Source organism: Giraffa tippelskirchi, chromosome 7, assembly GCF_054371585.1.
Source record: "Giraffa tippelskirchi isolate mGirTip1 chromosome 7, T2T-mGirTip1v1.2.pri, whole genome shotgun sequence".
NCBI classification, from domain to species: domain Eukaryota; kingdom Metazoa; phylum Chordata; class Mammalia; order Artiodactyla; family Giraffidae; genus Giraffa; species Giraffa tippelskirchi.
The window spans coordinates 76,003,604-76,024,478 of NC_137281.1; the positions used below are offsets into that span (position 1 = coordinate 76,003,604).

A 20,875-nucleotide genomic window follows, 5' to 3' on the forward strand; every position below is an offset into this window, starting at 1 on the left:
ATAATACACAAAATCTCTAATACTTGGCAACAGTGCATACAAATAGGATGAAGTAGGGGTCAAAGACAACTGTGGGGCTCCAAATCCGGGAGCGCAGAAAGCATGCTGGTACCAAATGACAGATCATGTCTCTGGGTATATTAAGTTTGGGAAACCAGCAGCTCCTAAGAGGACCAAGAATCTGGTTTGCATAAGAAAATTTACAGATGTTATCATGGAGGTAATTCAGAGAAATGTTTTAGCTGATGTTACAAGAGTTAATAAGTCTCACAACAGTAAAATGTAGAGGAAAAAAGGACTAAAATTAATCTACATAAATTAATATTTTTGAAAAAAAATGTGAACTGAGAAGCACTAACTTTGGAGCAATGTTCACACTTGGGTGTCAGAAGAGGAGTAAAAAGTGAAAAATAAAAAAATTAAAGGGTTAGAGAAGTCAAAAGAAAAAGGATAAAGAGAGTTTCAAGTAGTAGGGAAATTATTATATAAAAAGATCAGATAAGGATAAACTAAGGAAAATTCCTGGTTTTGGAGAAAGATCATGGTTGCCTTTTCAGAGAGCAGTGTCTATAGGAAGTGATAGAAGTAGAAATCAATTTATTTATTTTTTTTTTAGAAATCAATTTAAAAGGGACTAGGAAATAATTAGGTGAAGAGGTAGTAGCTGGAGAACATCTAGATTATTCTCCTAAACTCTCACTCTCACACATTCTCTCTGTCTCTCTCTTCCATTCCCTTCTCCTGTCTTTAAATGCTAGGAAAGACCTGAACGCTTTTGTTGGCGGAGGAGGAACTAAGGAAAAAAGAGACTGAAGGTGCAATGGAGGTAAAAAACCATCAACTAAACAAGTCCAAAAGGACACAGGATGCTAAGTGGATAGGAATCACTTACTCTGAGTTGCATTCAAAGATAAAGGAGGAGGGTAAATGGAGATTGTGTGTCAGAGAGTAGAGAGGTAGGAGATACTCACAGTGAATGGCAGGTCAGTCTTCTGCACATAGTAGATGAGATCAGAGGCTTCAGGTAAGGCGTCACACCTGACCGTTAATTTCTAACTAGAAAGGTATTAAAAAAGTTGGAAAAATGCAGGAGACACAAGAGTGACAAAATACTTTGGGTTTCTTTTAGCACTGGTGTTCTGTAACCCTAATACTGGTTTCTCAGAATTAATATTCAAGTTTAAAATGTTAACACTAATGTTTTATATTTAGATAGGGCTTTACACTGATCTTTCACATCTGATTTTTTTATAACAGCACCTGAAAGAAGCAGAGTAGGTATTAGTGTTTCTACTTTATAGATGAGGAAACTGAAGCATAAAGATATTATCTTCCAACAAGGAAAACACTATACCTATCTCATAGGACCTCCATAAAATGAACTGTTTTCAAAGCCATATATCCGAGGTACCCCAAGGTCCCATTTTCACGCTCAATATCCCTAAAATACATTGTCCAAATGAAAGAAAAGGTTGCGAGAGTAAAAGTATAGCTTTAGCTGGGCTGCAGATTTAAGGTATATGAATTTTTAGCACTAACATACTGTCATGCTAAATTAAGGTAAAGCACCTACCATCTGCCTCCATTACTCATAGTTTAGAGTGGGAACCACAACACAGTGCAAGGAGAACTTTCCTACAATTACAGTGCTGTCCATTATTAGAAAACTGGTACACTTGTAATTGCACGCTATGCTTCAAATCACTCAGAAAGAAATAAAAAGAAAAAAATAGTTATTGTGGCTCCAAGGTGGAGAATACAAATTAAAACAAACAATCCTGTAATCTGCCTGTTACGGACAGGAAAGGCATAACAATATACAGAAAAGAAACTATATAAGCAAAACACAGACATGAAACTATCAACAATGTGAATAAAACCTGAATTTCTCAAGAGTCTTGGATCACTGCATTACTTTGAAATTTCATACTGATGTTCTACAGTAAAATATTTTCAACTACTAAGCGATTTAATCTGATCACTGAAAGTGACAGAGAAGAAATAAACTGAATCTCTGGCCTGGGGTACCTCTGTGGGTTTCTAATGTCCAACACTGAATAGGTATTAAAGTCTGCAATTTTTCAACTTTCACAAAACTTCATTAGAATAACTTACTTGTACCCATTTGACAACTCTTAATTTCTTGCTTGGTTATTTTTAAAAACTCTCAGTTTCTAAAGCTCTTTTATTTTGAATAAAATCTTAAGATCATTTTGTAACTTAATATAAGTAGGAAATGAGAGGATATCCAACTCACTGAGTAGTAAGTTTATAAGAGGCCAGATTAATAAACCTAAAAATCTCTAAGGTTTTTATGTGAATTTTTAAAAAATAAAACCCATGTTATATACTACATACAGACATAAATTTTAAATATAAATTCAAGTTTAAAATAGGTTTTTCTATATTTAAGAATATTTAAAGACAGACAAATACTAGCCAATGTTTAAAGCACGTTTATTCTTTTTCAAAAATATGGTTATTCTTTAACAATAAATCTTACATGGAAGAGGACAATTATTACTTTGATGAATTTATTTTCATACCTGCCTACTCAAATGATTTATTCAAGAAATCCATGTTACTAGAACAAATAAATGAAAAAATAGTGCATTAAAAACAAGCTGAATTCAATAAAAGGTAAGGTGTGATCATATTTTCAACACATGGAATAATACATTTATTCATAAAAACCACTGCATTTGAAACTGAGCACCACCACAATCCATTTATAGGATGGGAATAATAATTAAAGATCAAAAGGATATGTATTAAGCCTGAATTTTGTATTAAAAACTACATTTTCCATTTTTTTTTTTTTTTGCTGCTAAGCAGACAAAGTTTAGTGATACAGATATTGTACTAAAAAACTATAATTGCTCTTTTTTTTTCAGCCGCACAGTGCAGCACGCAGGATCTTAGTTCCTTGACCAGGGATCAAACCCAGGCCTCCTGCAGTGGAAGCTTGGAGTCTTAGTCCACCAGAGAAGTCCCTATAATCATTCTATTATCACAAGTGGTTCTTGCATTTGTTTTTAAATATATGTTACTGCATTTTTATTAATTATTAAAAAATGTATACTCTTTAATTAAACCTTTAAAAATTATTATCCAAATATTTTTAAAAAGTATATTAGTCTTAATTTCTTATGAAGCATGTACAATTTATACTTCTTTGTTCAATACTATTTCTGTGGGGGAATAGTATTGAGTAAAGGGGATGTCAAAGTCCTCTTTACTTCTCATCTGGCAAAAGCTTCCCTTGTCACATCACAGCCAAGAACAAAAAAGGTCATATTCATAACACTGAAGTCTCTAATTATGGTTGGAAAATGTGAAGTTAAAAAAGTTTCTAACTTCTCTGCAGAGTTATGAGGGAAGTAAAAATCTACAAAAAAAAAATAAAAATAAAAATAAAATCACAGGTGTGGATGAATGAAGATGGTGTTTTAGTTGTCAGTGACATATTAAATTCCTTCCTTGTTTTCTTGATTTTCAACAATACAAATTTTTAGAAATACTTATTCTTAATTGAGAAAAGGCTAAAGAATATTTACTTTCTGTTACAAAAATGTGTAATCGCTTACCTTAGTAACTTTTCTGGATTCAGATTCACTTTCAGATTCTGATTCAGAATCCGAAGAACTCTCTTCTATTGAACTAGATTCACCACTGGAAGACTCTGAAGTTTTAGAGTTTTCTTTTTCCTTATCCACATCTTTAGAATCACTAATCAGAATAATAAAATTTAAAATATTAGATACTTACATAAAAAAGTAGTTTGAAAAATCAAAAGACAAGGGTTAACCATTTTTCCATTTTGCGTATGAATCAAAATCTTCATTAGAGAAGTGTATTTCACTGAGAACCATTTCTTTTTAGTGTACAGACAGTAACAATGGTTTTAAAATTCCAAAACATGTTAATGCAATAATAATAAAGACAGTATTATCTATAACTAAATGAATCAGAACCCATTCAAAACTAAACCATATCACACACACTTCAAGTGCAAAAGATCATAAAATAACACTAAATGACATCATAAGTAGAAAATAACTAATAATTAAGTGTTTGATTTACTAGGACTACACATTAGGTGCTAACATTAACAACTTCAGAAATACTTAGGCAGATTTTAAAATACTATCTCAAAATACTCACTAAAAATTTAAATACTTATAGTCTACTTTTGCTAATATAGACTTGCATTTTATAGCTCATTCTGCCCAAGAAAATGATTTTCATATGTTCCCAAATGTGACCCTTTAACATATATAGAAAACATCAACCAGTTCAAAAGAGAATTCTTCTAATGTACTAAATTTTACTAAAAATGTAAGATAATCAGATAAATACTAAAGTTTTAAAATACCAAATGATCAAATCTAAGTGCTGATGTTCATTTTGTTCACTCATTCCCTTATTTAACAAATATTTACTGACTGCCCTCCATGAGCTCACACTGTGTTAGGTGCTAAGAGTAACAGTGGTTAGTAAGATACAGATGATCTCCATATTGCTCCTTCATCAAGTCTACAGTCAGTCCATTGGAAGGTACAGAGAGGTTAAGTTGGCAGTGACAAGAAAGCATGGTAAACAGTAAGTAACAAAGCATACTGTGTCATGAGAATACTTGAAGGAGCATCTAAACAAAACGGACCAAGACTGGGACCCTTCCTAGAGGAAGAGACACATGAGTTTAAAAAGAGGAATGAGGCAGGAAGAAGGGAAGGGAAAAAGGTCTCCAAGAAGAGATAACACAAGGTGTTCTCTCAGAGGAAAAGAGATAGCTTGTGATCTTTTTTATTTTCTCAAGTTTGAAGGTCTAACTTCTCTTTACCATATGTGCGTGTTTGTGTGTATTGTTTTAAAAATCCACCTTGTGCCAGAGAGTATTAGGCAATTCATAAACAATTATCTAATTCAGATGTTTTAATACATTCTTCCCAGGTGGCGCTACTGGTAAAGAACCCACAGGCCAGTGTAGGAAACACAAGAGACATGGGTTTGATCCCTGGGTCAGGGAGATCCCGTAGTGGAGGGCATGGCAGCCCACTCTAGTTTCCTTGGGATTCCCTGGTGGCTCACACGGTAAAGAATCTGTCTGCAATGCAGGAGACCTGGGTTCGAGCCCTGGGTTGGGAAGATCCCCTGGAGGAGGGCCTGGCAACCCACTCCAGTATTCTTGCCTGGAGAATCCCAAGGACAGAGGAGCCTGGAAGGTTACAGTCCATGGGGTCACAAAGAGTCGGATACGACTGAGCAACTAAGCAGAGCACAGCAGTTATGACTACTAAAGAGTGGCTTTGAAGATACTTAGAGCTCCTTAGCTTTAAAAAATTATCACATAGTTATACTGGCAAAGTTTTTTAAAAAATTCTTAGAGTCAAGAAGAAAAACACCTGGGGAGGGTGAGTGGTTAGGCAACTGGAAGAATCGGTATTTCCCTGAACTGACTTTTGTGGAGGAAATATGTGATTGCTGTTTACTAAAAATAGAGTCATGGTAACATCTCAGAGCACATGTAATTATATTTGATGACTAAAAACTATGTTTTTTTCCCTTCCCCTAGCAAAGAATGGCAATTTATTATCTCCCATTTAGTGGTTAAAACATATATTTAAAATATAAGGTTTAGAATGTATCTGAGATTTCCTTTTATATAACAAACAATTTTTAAAAATTCATATGAGTTTGAAAAAGCAGAAATAGAAACTATGGATCAAGTGGGGTCCACTGCGTTAAAAAAGTCTGTTTCTGAAAAAAAAATAATGAAACTAACACAATTTATGATTATAAGCTTCTAGCATATTGACTTTTGCTATCAGAAAAGATACTTAGTGCTCTGAACAAAACTTTGCCTTCCTAAGAAATATGACATTCTTCACAAACTAAGTAATCACAGATGGACATGAGTTTGAGCAGACTCTGGGAGATAGTGAAGGACAGGGAAGCCTGAAGTACTGCAGTCCACGCGGTCACAAAGAGTCGGACATACTTAGCGACTGAAAAACAGCAAATCATAGACACTCTGATATTAAACTAGAAGCACAGAGAAAAGGCTACTACAAACCAAGCAACTGGCTTGCTGCAACAAGTGAATGATTTCAAGTATACTTAGCTTCTAGCCTTTAAGATAAGATTTTAAAGGTAAAAGTGTTATTTTGTTATGCATCACTCAATTTTGATGGATAATTATTGTTTACCTTACTGCTTAGAGTTTCAGATGTTAATCTAATGAAAAGAATTTACTGGTAACTAGCTTTTTAACTTTGCAATGATGAAAAGCCTGTATTAATTTAACCTACAGATTTCATTTGTTCTGAACAGGAAAAACAATATAAATCACTTTTAAAATCATTAAATCCTGACTTAAATTAATAAAGTCATAATTAGGGCATTATGCTGTGTTTGTTATGGAAGTGGCAGGGCGAGCTGCTTTAATTACTGTCTGTAATAAAAGGAGCAGAGAGCGTACTGCGCCCCAATCAGTGCTGTCAGCCACGACTGAGCTGGGCTGCAAGCTCATCAACTGAGCGGGCAGTAGGCTCCCGGGGAAAGGGCCATCGTGTCTGCAGAGGCCACTCTCTGACAGCAGCGGGGAAAACAGACTCAGACAATCCAAGGTATTAGCCCCAATTACTCAAAATTTTAATGACACTTTAATACATGATAATATTGTTGATAATGGGAGATCTTAAAAAGTGCTAACACTTAAATATCTTATGACCGTCTTCCTTCACAGCCCCTGACTCTAATATTTGGATCATAATCTTTTTAATATAACATTATTTAGAAAAATCAATTGTCTTAGTTACATAATGGCAAAGTATTGAAGGATTTAATTTTCACTCTCAGCAAAATTGCTGCAAAAGGTAATTAAGTGTTTCATACCAACTGCGTGATCACTTAACTCAGCTTTCCAAGGTTACACCAATTTTCAAAATGTAACCCCAAGATTTGTTCAAGTTCAAAATGGAAACTGAGCATTACAAGTAGGAGAATCATGTGAATTAGTATTTTAAATTAATATTAAAAGACTTAAAGCCTGTTTGGGGAAATAAACACACACTCATTTTTTCACTCAATGTTAGGCCAGGGGAAAAGACCCCAGAATATTTTTGAAGGAAATAATTCACCCTTTTCCTTTGGCTTTGGAGTTCTTGGCTGCTCTTTTCTTTTCGGCCTCTGACTCACTTCCACTCTCACTCGAGTCCTCACCGCTGTCCCCACTGCTGTCTTCCTCATCTTCTCCACTTTCACTTCCAGACTCACTCTCTGAAAAAAATAATAACCAGATGCTCTTTGATTTATAGCCATTTAATAAGTACAAGGGACAGAAGCAAGTATCAACATTCATCACAAATGAAATGAGATGCTGAATTTTAACGTAGTGGACACCACTTGATCCACAGTTTCTATTTCTGCTGTCCGGTCACGCAGACCTCCAGAACCCTGCAGCAGAGCGATCACAGTGGGACCTCAACACACAGAGAAGGAAAAGAAAAGATCAACCAAGCAAAACAGTGTGAGCATATCTTGCTTTCCAAACCCATACATGTCTTAGCTACAGCAAAACTTTTTATTTAAAGACTGATTATGAGGATGACTCATCAGAAAAGGCCCTGGTTATGGGAAAGAGTGAAGGAAGGAGGAGAAGGGGACAACAGAAGGAGAGATGGCTGGATGGCATCACTGACTCAATAGACGTGAGTTTGAGCAAGCTCCGGGAGATGGTGATGGACAGGGAAGCCTGGCATGCTGCAGTCCATGGGGTTGCAAAGAGTCGGACACGACTGAGCAACTGAACAACAATGAGGATGATATTCTCTATTTATAATGGGAGATTTTATTTAGAGAAATAGAAGGGATTATTGAATTTTCTTAGGAACAAATTTTGAGAGGGAAAAGAGCTGTTCAAATCATCTTCAAAAATTCCTTAATTCAAAGGCAACAAAGCAAAATCACTGATTAAAAAGTACTTATTTTAGCTAGCATAAGAGTCTTCCATAAGTCAAAGAAATGATAAAGTTATACTGAGGAACTACACAGTTATAAGTTTTATGTATAAATTATGGTATACTAGGGCTCACTGCAGAAGTGATATATACAGCATATTTATGTGTATTTTTAAACAGGAAGCATAATTTCCTGGTAATTGAAATGATGACATGTGCAGAGTTGTATCCTGGATAAGAGGACACACTGTTTTCCTAGCCTATGATCTATCTTATGACGTATCCTCAGGGAGGAACATGTTGCTGTTGTTCAGTCACTCAGTTGTATCCGACTCTTTGTGACCCTATGGGCTGTAGCACGCCAGGCTTCCCTGTCCTTCACCATCTCCCAGAGCTTGCAAAAACTCACGTCCATTGAGTCGATGATGCCATCGAACCATCTTGGCCTACTATCTATCTGATGAACTGCTCCAAGGGAAGAACATAACCTCTAGTTAAAATAGTATTCTAATAGGTAAATAGTAGTACTCTATGAAGATTAATTTATGCATCACACACCAAAAAGCTAGGAATGCCTACATTCTTTTGGAATAGCTTAAAGGAGTGGTTAAGTATGAGTTTTCAAGCTGCAACGTCCACGTTCAAATCCTGGCCCTGCCACATACCAAGGTGTAAGACTGAGCTGTTATTCAACCTCTCTGGGTCTTGGCTTTTGTTTTCAGCAAAGCTCCATCACAGAGCTGTTGTGAAGATTAAATGATTTGAAACGTGTAAAGGTGATTACAACACAACAGTGCTACTACATGGTAAGGCACTCATCACCTTGAGCTTTTAAATTTTTCTTTTTTATCATTTCATAAGAAAAGCAAACATTTATCATTTTATTTATTTTTGGCTGTGCTAGATCTCTGTTGCCTTGCACAGGTTTTCTCGAGTTGCGGCGAGTAGGGGCTCCCCTTCATTGCGGTACAAGGGCTTCCTGTTGTGGTACACCAGCTTCAGTAGCTGCAGCATGGAGGCTCAGCAGTTGTGGCACGTGACCTTATACTGGCTCCAAGGCATAGGGGGTCTTCCCAGACCAGGGATCGAACCTGTGTCCCCTGCATTGGCAGGTGGATTCTCACCCACTGAGCCATTAAGGGAAGGCCCATTGTGACTTTTTACACAGAGCAAAATTTATTTTACCCAGACTTTAGAAAATAAAACTGTTGATTAAGGGTGTTTTGAATTTGTTGTGATGTCAAAATTAAGCACACATACGTGTTAACTTAGATAACTGGCTTATGCTATAAACAAACAAAAAAACCCCTTATAGCATGTAAGTTACTTTTCATGTTTTTATGGGAGTTCAACATGAACCTGGATCCAGTTCACTTCAGGCATCATTTGTTTAAATTTTAAAGTTAGGAAAATTCTTGAGGAAATTTGTTTATCTTCAAGAAGATATGTTCACTGCAAAAAAAACTGGTATCTTCTAATGAGAAAAGTTTTCTCTTTCTTCTGGTAGCTAGAAGGGAACTCTTGCTATCCCTACTATATGTGTTCAGATAATGCCTTGAAAAGCCATAATGTTAATGGACTATTTCAAATACATACTGAAAAAGGTTAGACTCTAAATAGAACATGAGCTTGTGAATAAATGGGATGGAGACAAATATCTCTATGAGACACTCTTAACTACACAACATATCTTTCTCAATGGTCTATATCATTCCTGAAATTCCGTATTTTTAGCATTAACTGTTTGAAGTAATTTCCCCCATTTTTCAGCTTATTACTTCAGAAAATAACGCACCACAGATTAATTTGTCAAATACTGAAAACAAAGGCTTACCAAATATAAATTTATGTTTTTCAACACGTTAATGAACATCCCAGGCAGTGTGGGTTAGAATTCAGAAAAGCATGAGTTCTTTTTTCAATTCTATAATTTTTTAGTTATGGGTCCAAGAGGCAATGTCAAACAAAAAGCGGTTAGAAATTACTTTGAAAACGTACATATCAAAATTACTTTGATATGTAAATGAAAGGAATTATTTCAATCGTATAAACTTCACTTAAACCTGCTGGTTGAATACTATGTTATAGGCCTTATTGTTCTATAGGAAGCACAGCATATAAGCTACAGTGAACAATGTTTTCCAATGAATTAAAAGCCCACCACTGTCACTGCTGCTCTCAGAAGAGTCCTCTTCCTCCTCAGATTCGGAATAAAATTTCTTATCAGGATTCTCTTTCTTTGCTTTTCCTGCTGGGGTCCATTCTTTTGCCTGATTTAAAAAAAGTAAAAATGTAAATATCAACGAATTCTCACTAAGGGATCTAGTCTTCAGGCAGACTTAATCATTTGGAATACTCTGTGAAATCAGAAGGAAGTTTAAAGCCTCAGTAGAAAAGGCAACACTGAGAAGTCTTGGCATTAAGACTGATTCCCACTACCCCTAAGTAGAGAAACATAAACTCTCACTCAGAGCCTATTATTTTAGATCTATAACCTTATATATAACAAACATATGATTTTAAATACTTTTGTATTTGTTGGTCCACAGAAGATTTAAGCTAAAGTAGACGGTCTAGAAGAGATAAGGGCAATTAGAGGCAGAAGTAGTAAGAGCAGTAAGAAATTCAATTTCAGTTTGATGTTCTGTGCGCTGTGCTTAGTTACTCAGTCACGTCTGACTCTTTGTGACCCCCTGGACTGTAGCCCGCCAGGCTCCTCTGTCCATGGAGATTTTCCAGGCAAGAATACTGGAATGGGTTGCCATGCCCTCCTGCAGGGGATCTTTCCAATCCAGGGATTGAACCCAGGTCTCATGCATTGCAGGAGGCTTCTTTATCATCTGAGCCACCAGGGAAGAGCAAGAATACAGGAGTGGGTAGCCGATCCCTTCTCCAGGGGATCTTCCCAACCCAGGAATTGAACCAGGGTCTCCAGCATTGCAGGCGGATTCTTTATCAGCTGAGTTACTTTGATACTGAGGTTTTTTTTTTTTTTAAAATAATAATGAAAACATTTAGTGTAGGCAACAAATAGCCTGTACCATCTCAACAGCCTAAACCCTGGGGTAATTCTTGACTTGTGTGTTTGTCATATCCTAGATATCTAATCCATCATGAAAGCCTATAGGCCCCTTGGTCCTTTACCACCTTGCTCAGAGCCCTCTCCCTCTCTCTCTCTCTCTCTCTCTCTCGGATCACCACAATAGTCCCCGACTGGCTGTTTCGTGTCTAGTTCCATCTCTCACCCCCACTCCAACTTGGGTCAAAACAGCAGCTAGAATGATTTCATTAATTCCAATCAAACCCCTCTTTCTTTGAAAAGGTCTGCAAAGGCTTCCCATTCACTTAGAACAAATGAAGCCCTTACGATAAAAATCTGTCAGCCCTACCTGACTCCTGCTGCTGCTCTCCCTCTTGCCCACTTCCCTCTAGCCACTCATCACGGTGTCTTCAAACACCCCAGACGTGCTTCTCCGTGAGGCCTTTCTCCAAAGCTGATCCTACTTCCAGCACCCTCACCCCAGACGACCACATGGCTCATTTCCTCACTTCTTTCAAGACTCTGAACCAACACCACCTCTGGGAGGACCACGCTACCGAAAATTTCAACCTCCCATGGAGGCTGATCTTCCTTTGCACTAATTTTTTTGGGTGGGGGGGTCATAGCACTTATTACTTTCTAATATACTACTGTATACAATTTATATATTTATTGTAATTGTCAGGCTATCCCTGCAAGAACATCAGCATCTGGAGAGCAGAGATGTTTGAATATTTTGTACACTGATATATCTTAAATGTGTCTGGCACAATAACTATTAGTTGAGTGACAGACCCTTATAAGCTTTAATACAGTGTATTGAAGTAAAATAAATTATTTTCCTAAGTGTGACTTTGATTCATTAAGAAAAAGTTAAATCATGTTTCATACACTCTCTTTAAAGGGCAAGGAAATGTGTATTTTTTAAAAGGTCAGGAACAGTTAAGATGCATTTATCTGTCACACTTCAGAGTTTTCACTGTGTGCCAGTCTGTTAGGGTAACACTGGTTGTAAAGAAATTTATAGTAAGACCGATTATTCAAGAACGGTTATTCAAGAACGGTTCTTATTCAAGAACGGTTCTCAGCACTGGATGCCTGTCAGAATCACCTGAGAATACTTTTTTTAAATACTAATATCAATAATAAAAATACTAATGCTAAAAATGCTAATGCTTGGGACCCACTTCTTAAGATTCTGATTGGTCTGGTACAGGTCTGACAGATTTGTTTTAAGATCTCCATATGAATATAGGAAAAAGCTAGGTTTAAAAACCACTAATGTGGAGGGCTTATGGGCTTAAGATATATTGCTTACAAAGGTAAGCTTCAGTAATCTGGAAAATTACTATCTGGACAATAATAGAAAAATGAGCAAAAATTACTCAAATATATTTGAGTTAGATACTAACATAACATCAACAGTACAGCTTTTTAAGTATGTTTTAAATGCTCTGTCCTCCAGATATGACTAAAGACAGCATTCTATAAACAAAGTTGTCCTACATTTAATAAACAGTAAAGTTCGTATTTTTCTTAAATCCAAATACATTTTTCTTCAGGTTAGTAAAATGTGTGTCAGGTCAATTTATGAAAAAAAATTATTTAATTAGACTATGGCTTTCAGGATAAGACTAAGTGATCATATAAGGAAAATCAGGCTCGTATGCTCAGAGGGCATAATATTTTGACAGGACCATGGATTCTCTATTGATGGAGTTTATGGCTTTAAAGGGTAAAGACTAATAAGTATTTTAATTTTTGTTATGGTCTGTTATGACTATGATAATTGTATCATTCTTAGCAAAGGAAATAAAAGGGTAAAGAGAAGAGGAAAAAAAATACCATAGCACTAATTTGAAAGTTTCTATATAAGATAAAATACTGATAGTAGATGTGTTTATAAAGCAAAATACCCTTGATATGCAAAACTGGGAGAAAAGGATTTTCTAGAACCAAGTAAAAACAAAAATTGCAAAGAATCTTGAAAATTTACTAGTGTCATAATATATATAGTACCTAATATCCTGGAAATGGAAATGTGTAATGCAAAGTGACTTCTAGTGTCAGTGTGACTAGGTTCCATATTGTTTTGATTAAAATATTAGACTGTCTAAACTTAGGCTGTTATTCTTGCTAAGTTAAATTTCATAGTAATAAGATATGACTCTGTAAGATGACTTTACAGTAAGACTAGGTAACACATGTATTATGTGCATAAATACATTGATGTGACTTTAGAGAGGGATGAGGTGGAATGAAAGGCAAGAAAGATTATGTGAACACTACTTTCTACATTACTGCAGCCAAATTTGATAATAAAACTATATATGCTATTTGTATATTTAATTAAGTCTTTATAGTATATTTCAAGTCAATGTGTCCAGAGACAAACAGATTGAAACTGTTCTATGCATGGCATCAATGGAGAGTGAGTTTTTTCCAATCAAGTTCCATCAGTTATAATTATTCTCCATAATAAGTTGCCAATTATTAATTTCCACAATGTAGTCAGCAAAATGAAAAAGAAATCAATTTGTCTCTGTTCAACTGGACAGGTGAAATGAATATAAGAAAACAGGTTATTCAAATACTGTCCCTATAGGTAGTTAATGCTTAGAAGAGCACAAGAAAATGGAAGAAGCCAGCCAAACAACCAATCTATCAGCCAATATAAGAAAACTGTTGAGACCAAATTAGATCGCATGGCATTGCTATCAATTTCTGAGATGATATTTTTAACTTTTTTTTTTTTTTTTGGTGGATTGGGGCAGCAAGGAGGAGGGATAAGGGTAGAAGTAGGGGTAGGATAAAAGGATGATTCTACTTGAGCCAAAACATAATAATGAAAAGGGACAGAACCATAAAAACAACAAACAGGCAAAAGAAATTAGAAGAGTATTACTTACAACAAAGAACATTCTCTTTGTATTCTAGTATCTGACCAAATGTTTCATCAATAAGCCAATCTTTTTTGAAGAATACTTAAGAGTAGTACGTATATTCGAAGAGAAATCACCAAACTTAGTTGCAAGGAAAAACATGGAACTTACTAGTTTTATATTTAAAAAAATCATCTCTAAATAGAGATAATTTGCCACAACCTGAAAACAGTGGTGCTAATAAATACTAAGGACAGTCCAGATTTGCAACAAGCTCAAGCTTCCTCTCATTATGTTACATAATAAAAGGCAGTAAGAGCGTGAACAGTGGACTCAGATATGAAGTGGTATTCCAGTTCTATCACTTACTAGCTATGGGAACTTGGGCAATTTACTCAGGTTCTCTGAACCTTGGTTTCGTCATCTGCAAAACGGGAACAACAACAAGCATCACTTATAATCATTATGAGGTTTAAACAAATAATGATCATAAAATATTATCAAAGAACACTACCAGGGTTAGCTACTGGTTATTATTGCTCTGGCCACATTCCAAAGCCAGATAAGTTTGAGTAGTTAAGAGAAACATACTTTTCAAAGGAGGCAAATTAAACGGCTATGCCCCAGGAATTTCCTGGCAGTCTAGTGGTTAGGACTTGGCATTTTCACTGTTGTGGCCCACGTTTAATCTCTGGTCAGGAACTAAGACCCTACAAGCTGCAAAGTGTGGGTACGGAATTCTTCTATTTAAAGTAAGACAGTTTTTCCCCATTGTATAGGGAAAAGTCAGTAGGCAAGATGATTAACTGACTTTCTCATAGGAATTATAAAGACTAGTTATCTGAATCCTAGTTCAATATATGTGCTGTACTGGAAAGGCATCCAGGATGTAATACATAATTGTTCTTTTTATTAATTCTATTTAAAAAAATATCAGATATATTTCACATAATCAATCTCTAAAGACAATCAGAAGACCCCTGTCCTTCTTTTTCTTGTTTATACAAGAAAGAAGAGATATTAGGAAAGAACATTAATTCTCTCATTTTAGTGGCCAGCATGTTATAAAGACCTAGGAAAAGAGTATTTATACACATTTTTTTTTAATGTGAAGCAATATATTATTCATTAATTGTGACCTTGTTCAAGGATATTTTTGGTACATAATGCTTCCTATTTATATTTGGCTTCATGTGAAAAAGGTTCCTCAGAAAAGCCAAAAGAACACTTTGTATGGTTTTTCTGGAAGAGATAGCAAAAATGATTTGGAAAATATTGACAGGAAGCTTATGAGACTCTAAACTAAGTGGGAAAAGCTCAACTCAATGAAACTAAATACCTTAGAAATTGAATCTGCACAGCTACAAATGCAGTATCACAAATGTGGGTGGCACTGATGCAGAGAATTCAATTCTCTATTTCCTTGAAGAAAAGGAACAGTACATGTACAATGACACAGGAATACTACAATATTTAGTTCCCATAACAGCAAGATATATCTAACACATTACGTTTAGAAATACCAGAACAATTTTCAGTTTTCAACTCCCCCAAAAAAGCTTTTATACAAAACAGTAGCTATCCTACAATCTCCTACTGCTTGACAAAATTAATTTCAGAAAGGTCAACTTACCAACTCTATTACTTCTACATTTCGAACTGATGGGTCAGGCGCCACCTCTGGCCAATTAGATAATTCCAGGTACCCAGTTGCTTTGGTGTTGAGAGTGTGAGATAAAGTGCCAAGCTGGAAATGATCCCTATCTATTAAAATAAAGGAAAATATAAAATAAACAATCTGAGCTGTATATAACAGAGAACAATCCTAATCAGAGCTCAAGGTAATTGGCATATTACCTCAAATGTCAAGGAATAAATATAAACTAGGAAACTCTTCACAGGTCAAAAAAACTGATTTCAGTCCATAGATTACAATAATCTCCCCGATAATGGTCAATAAAAAAGCTAATCAGTCAGTGTGTTTAGAGGTGTTGCTCTGATATGTAGCTTCTCTAAAAATTACTTTACTGTGAATATTAAGAATGACAGCACAGTTAAACAATCCATATACATGTCTTGCCACCAACACATTCGGAATTTTAATAGTTTTACTACAAAACTGAACTGCTTTTTATCCCTTTACAACAATTAAATAAGAAACAATATGAAAATCAAAGTATATAATCATTTGATTCCCACTGTAATGGCTACTTGTGAAACTGATAAATTACTCCTTTTAAAAAGCCGGGGAAAATAAGTCAATTTCCATCTCTGAAAAGCAAACAAATATAAAGGGATACTTCTATGAAATAATTCTTTCTGGAAAAGCTTATGTTAGTGTACACAGAATATTTAATAACTCACTATTAAGGTGAATTATATATTCCTTATTAAACAAAGCCATCTATTTAAACCAGAAGTGAAGTCAATGTCTGCAAAAACAACACAGCTTTTATCTATTGTTCAGTCAAATCATTTGGTGAGAATAAAAGTCAGAAGATTGAAATTATTTACGTAGTAAGGCCTTTAAAAACATAAACTTGAACTAATATAAACCTTGTATCAGAGATGAATGAGTAGAAAGCACACTTTTCATATTTATATATTTATACACACTAATCACATATTTTCTAAGAGATAAATTTTAAACATGTTAGAAATGGGACATAATATCATAATTTTTAAGATGATATATAATATTATGCAGGTATATTCTGATAATAATACCTTTAAAAGGAGATTCAAGCAGTGGTGCGGGTTTCTGCGCCAGGAATATTTTTTTGGCATATTTACTTAAAGCTCCACTCTTCTCATTCGGAACAATAAGCTGCCTAATAAATCTTGTACGATCTCTGATGTCGTAGTTTTGATCATACTTGCCGAGATTTAATATGTACTGGGTAAGCAATTTTGTCTGTTGGAAAAAAACAGAACAAGATGAGAATACAGTTATTTATGATTATTGATAACTCTGGATAAACATATTTAAAGAGGTAATAAAAATGAATGGTTATGTCAAACAAATGTTGTTCCATAGGGAATATGCATTTCTAACGCTGCAAATGGAATTCTGAAGCCAAAGCACATGTCCTCTTCAGTATTGGGGAGGTGAATGCTGAGTACTGAGAAGCAGCCATGTGCTAGATTATTAAACTGCTGAAGTGGAAAGAAAGGCATCATTAAAAAAATAATCATATATGGCAAACCCGCTGAAGGGTCTACGTGAGAATAATGAATGTGGAAATACAACTAAAAACATGGCACTCAAAACTTAATCGGAAAAATATGCAGGACATCAAAACATCAGAGAGTATTAGGGGGCTGGCAAACTGCTTCTCCTGAGGTGTGTTTTATGAAGAGATACTGTCCCTGGCATAAGCAGTGTCTGCACTCTGACTGCACTCAGTTACTTTACCCTGAATTATGACCCATTAAAGCAGACACATGAATCACTGAACTGGATTACTGCAAATTATTTGCAGTGCATTTAGCTGTTACTTTTTCATAAAAGCAAGCTGCTGATGCCCTCTAAAAACTAGGATAAAAGACGCCTTCCATTTTTTCCCCATATTGCTTATGGCCTCTAGTAATATTGGTCATTTATTTATTTATGTTAGGGAACAACTTATTACAGTAGCTTTTACACTCTAATAAGATTTCCTAAGTCAATTTTTGACTGTACTACATTAACATATATTGAGATAATTTTAATAATAATTAAACCAAAACTGAAATGTTAACAAAATAGGTTTGTATTTTCACTCATTACTTTATTGAAAAAGCATAATTTTAATTAAGAAGGTTACACATATACAATTCTAACTATAAACAGGATTCATAATATATGGAAAAAATAAACATCTAAATTAGATGTTCTATATTAGAACATTTTATAGACATCAGAAATGGATTAAAAACAATAAAATCCATCAAGTCAGGTAGAGCTAAAGATAGTTCTATAACAATAAGTCAAGGTACAGGAATGGTGTGGCAAACTCTTTTACAATATTAATTCATTAAGATAATTGATTTGGATAGAAAGCAACCTTCTTTCAGTAACAACCTATTTAAAAACCATTAACCTAGTTTTACTAAAGTAGAACTACAAAAAACACAAATGAAAAATGTTAATAGAGCTATTCTAAATTTGCTTAACAACAACTGCTATTCACTAATTACTAGACTAGGTTGGTTCAACGACAGATAAGAAAATTTCTATGATTGATTTTTTAAGGACAATCAGCAAAACAGTCACCAAGTGAATAACCCAGGTCAATCCAAGGTACACTGGACTGTGTAATCAACTGTGTAACCTGGAAAATACATTCTACTGTTAAGTTTCTTCAACTGTAGTGAGAATCCATAACTAAGTTAACTCTCTAAAGTATATTTGAATGCTGGTATTTAGAATATGCAACTAAAATAAATCAGATTAAAAAGTCTATTCATTGCAGTAATTTTTTAAGCTAGTGGAGTGATTCATCTTGCTTTTATTTCTAGTCTCTGAAATTAATTTTTAGGACATTAATGATTTCAAATATTAACAGACCCTATTCAAAGTGAGATAGAAAATTTTAAGTTTTAAGATTATGTAATTTCTATAATATGCACTTATTGACTATAAAACTTGCTTTATTGTATTGGTGGGTTATGAAATAATTATACCAAAAGTGTATTTTCAAAAATAAAATTCTAAAAGATAAAAACATATCCAGGTCCCATGATGCATTAAAAACATAAACAGAATAATTATTTATTCACATACTTCTTTATTCACATACCTTAATCAATTTCTTTGCTCAATCTCTAAAACCAAGTCATTGGTATTTATCTAAAGAATGTAATTTTATATGTTGTTATTATTTTTAATTAAAAAAATAAGATTGCTTACCATTATCTTCAAAATGGAATTTTATGATCACTAATTATGAAAGTACTGACATTTGCAACTTATTCTTTGCTATAGAACTTAACATTTTTAATGGAGAAAATGCCCTCTTTACAGTTTGAATGATCCAATAAGCATAGATAAAATTCTGTTGAATAAAGGATATTCTCAATGCTTTCACGTTAAAATTTGTAAATACTTCAAGCCTAGATATTTAACTTTTTTCCCTCCAACGAAACTATCTTTATGAGATAAAACTTTTGAATAATTCTTTATAGTTTAATATTTCACCAAATTTAGATACTGCAAAATCAACTGCCTTCTCAATTTCATTTCATTCTAATACAAAATAAAAACTTAACCAACTAAAATAGTAGCTCCATCAAAAAAGTCTTCACCATAGCTGAAATGCTGCAAATGAAAGAACTTCTACAATAAATTATTACCTCTTACCACTTAATTTGCTCAATTCTTCCTTTGTTTTTAATCGGGATATATATATTTCAGTGTCATTCTGTTTGCAAGATTTGTTTCCAAGAACTGCTATTTGCTAATGTTTTCAAAAGCTGACGGTTGTTGGAACTCTACCTGGTAAGCACTTCAAAGGTTTCCAAATGATTTTGAACCAAAATCTAACCAACACACAAAAATTTCACTTAATCTACTCCCCACCCACCCACCCACCCAATCCAGGCAAAAAAGCCAGTACATAACACAGGCTAATTTACAAAGCAGTTTTTCACAAAATCACATTTCTAAAATCCAGCTGGTCACATGTGGCAAAGAGAACTGAGTATAAGAGTGTGTGCTGTCATGCTGAAGTATGCTTTTTCAATATTAGCTTCATCACAAGAATTCTGTAGTTCAATTAAACCACATATATCAAGTATCAGTATATTTGACCATTATAGTTTTATTTCAATTGGTAAAATAAGCAGAGTGAGTTTGTATGCACCACAACGAATTCCCAAAATATTTCTGTTCCATAGTTTTCTTAATTTAATAACAACATTGCTTTTACCATGACAATATTCGTTCAGTGAAAGCCACGTTGGGGCTTTTAAATTTACAATAGCATTTACAGTGATTTTGACAGAATAAACTTTCAAAAGCTTTACTCAGATTCCATTTACACTGACAGAAGAAATATACAAAAGCTTTGAGTAAAAAAGATCTATTATTGGAATTAATTGTTTTTTTATTTGAAAACCAGCAGCATCATTTGGGTCCTTTTTCTGCTAATGGAGCCAGTACACTAACTGTCGTTGCTTCATTCCTCATATGTGCAAAAGAAAACTTGTAATAAAAAATAAACAAAACTAAATTTTAAAAGTTACTTGATCTATATGAGATCATGTCTCACAGTAAGGGATGTAAACATACGGCACCTGTATGCCACATAAATCGTCACCCTGAGGCCCAGACTTCCTAAAACATCTTCCAGTTTTGAAAATAGATGCTGATCCTGTTTTAGCAGATTTATCTTATCTTCAGTTCGTTGTGTGGTTAGTGGTATCACTAGGATTTTCATGGTAGATGGTACATGCTGATGAACATTTTGTGCAGGTTAAATAATGATACAGAAATTCTCTACTTCATTCTTCATTACACTTCAAGTTTTCAGAATTTATTGCTCCTGGATTTATAACAAAATAAAAAAAAGAACTGCCAAATAATAAAATAAATAGGGTTTAGATTTACAGTACACAGTAAATGACAAAACTACTGTAGCAAGAGTGCCCTGACCACTCTCTTTAATAGTTTATAGCAAGATTGTTCTGTTTCTATCTCCTGCACATATTTCGCCCACAATCAACCCCGAAGTTCCCATGTTTTCCTCTTACTCCAGCCACTGACAGCTGGGAGCTTAATGCTTTGCACAGGCTGTGACACAACATGCTGATTATCATCAAGTTATCGTTAGATAAAACACTTAAACACTTATGTCACCACCACTGGAAAAAAAAGAGGGGCCTGCCTTATCAGGGCACGCTTTGTTTTCTCAGTACACATCCTACATGCTGCTCTAAATGGGAAAGGTTAGTCATGCTATATCCCAAAAAGGTTGGGAAAAGAAAGACAAAGTCTTTCCATTTAAATGTTT

The 20,875-nt window shown here is 34.6% G+C and overlaps 1 protein-coding gene across 7 annotated transcripts in view; it reads right to left on the reverse strand.

Moving 5' to 3' along the window:
• AP3B1 (adaptor related protein complex 3 subunit beta 1) overlaps nt 1–20,875 on the reverse strand; it is a 234,808-nt gene that overhangs the window by 82,974 nt on the left and 130,959 nt on the right. For all 7 annotated transcript variants that reach the window (XR_014058467.1, XM_081505951.1, XM_081505949.1 and 4 more), the window contains 5 exons: nt 16,611–16,797; nt 15,517–15,647; nt 10,123–10,231; nt 7,143–7,281; nt 3,588–3,729 (listed from right to left, as the gene is read on the reverse strand). Coding sequence is in view for 6 of the 7 variants with exons in the window: in XM_081505951.1 (XP_081362077.1) it covers nt 3,588–3,729; nt 7,143–7,281; nt 10,123–10,231; nt 15,517–15,647; nt 16,611–16,797 (708 nt within the window). In the remaining variant the exon portion in view is untranslated. The remainder of the gene's footprint in view (nt 1–3,587; nt 3,730–7,142; nt 7,282–10,122; nt 10,232–15,516; nt 15,648–16,610; nt 16,798–20,875) is intronic.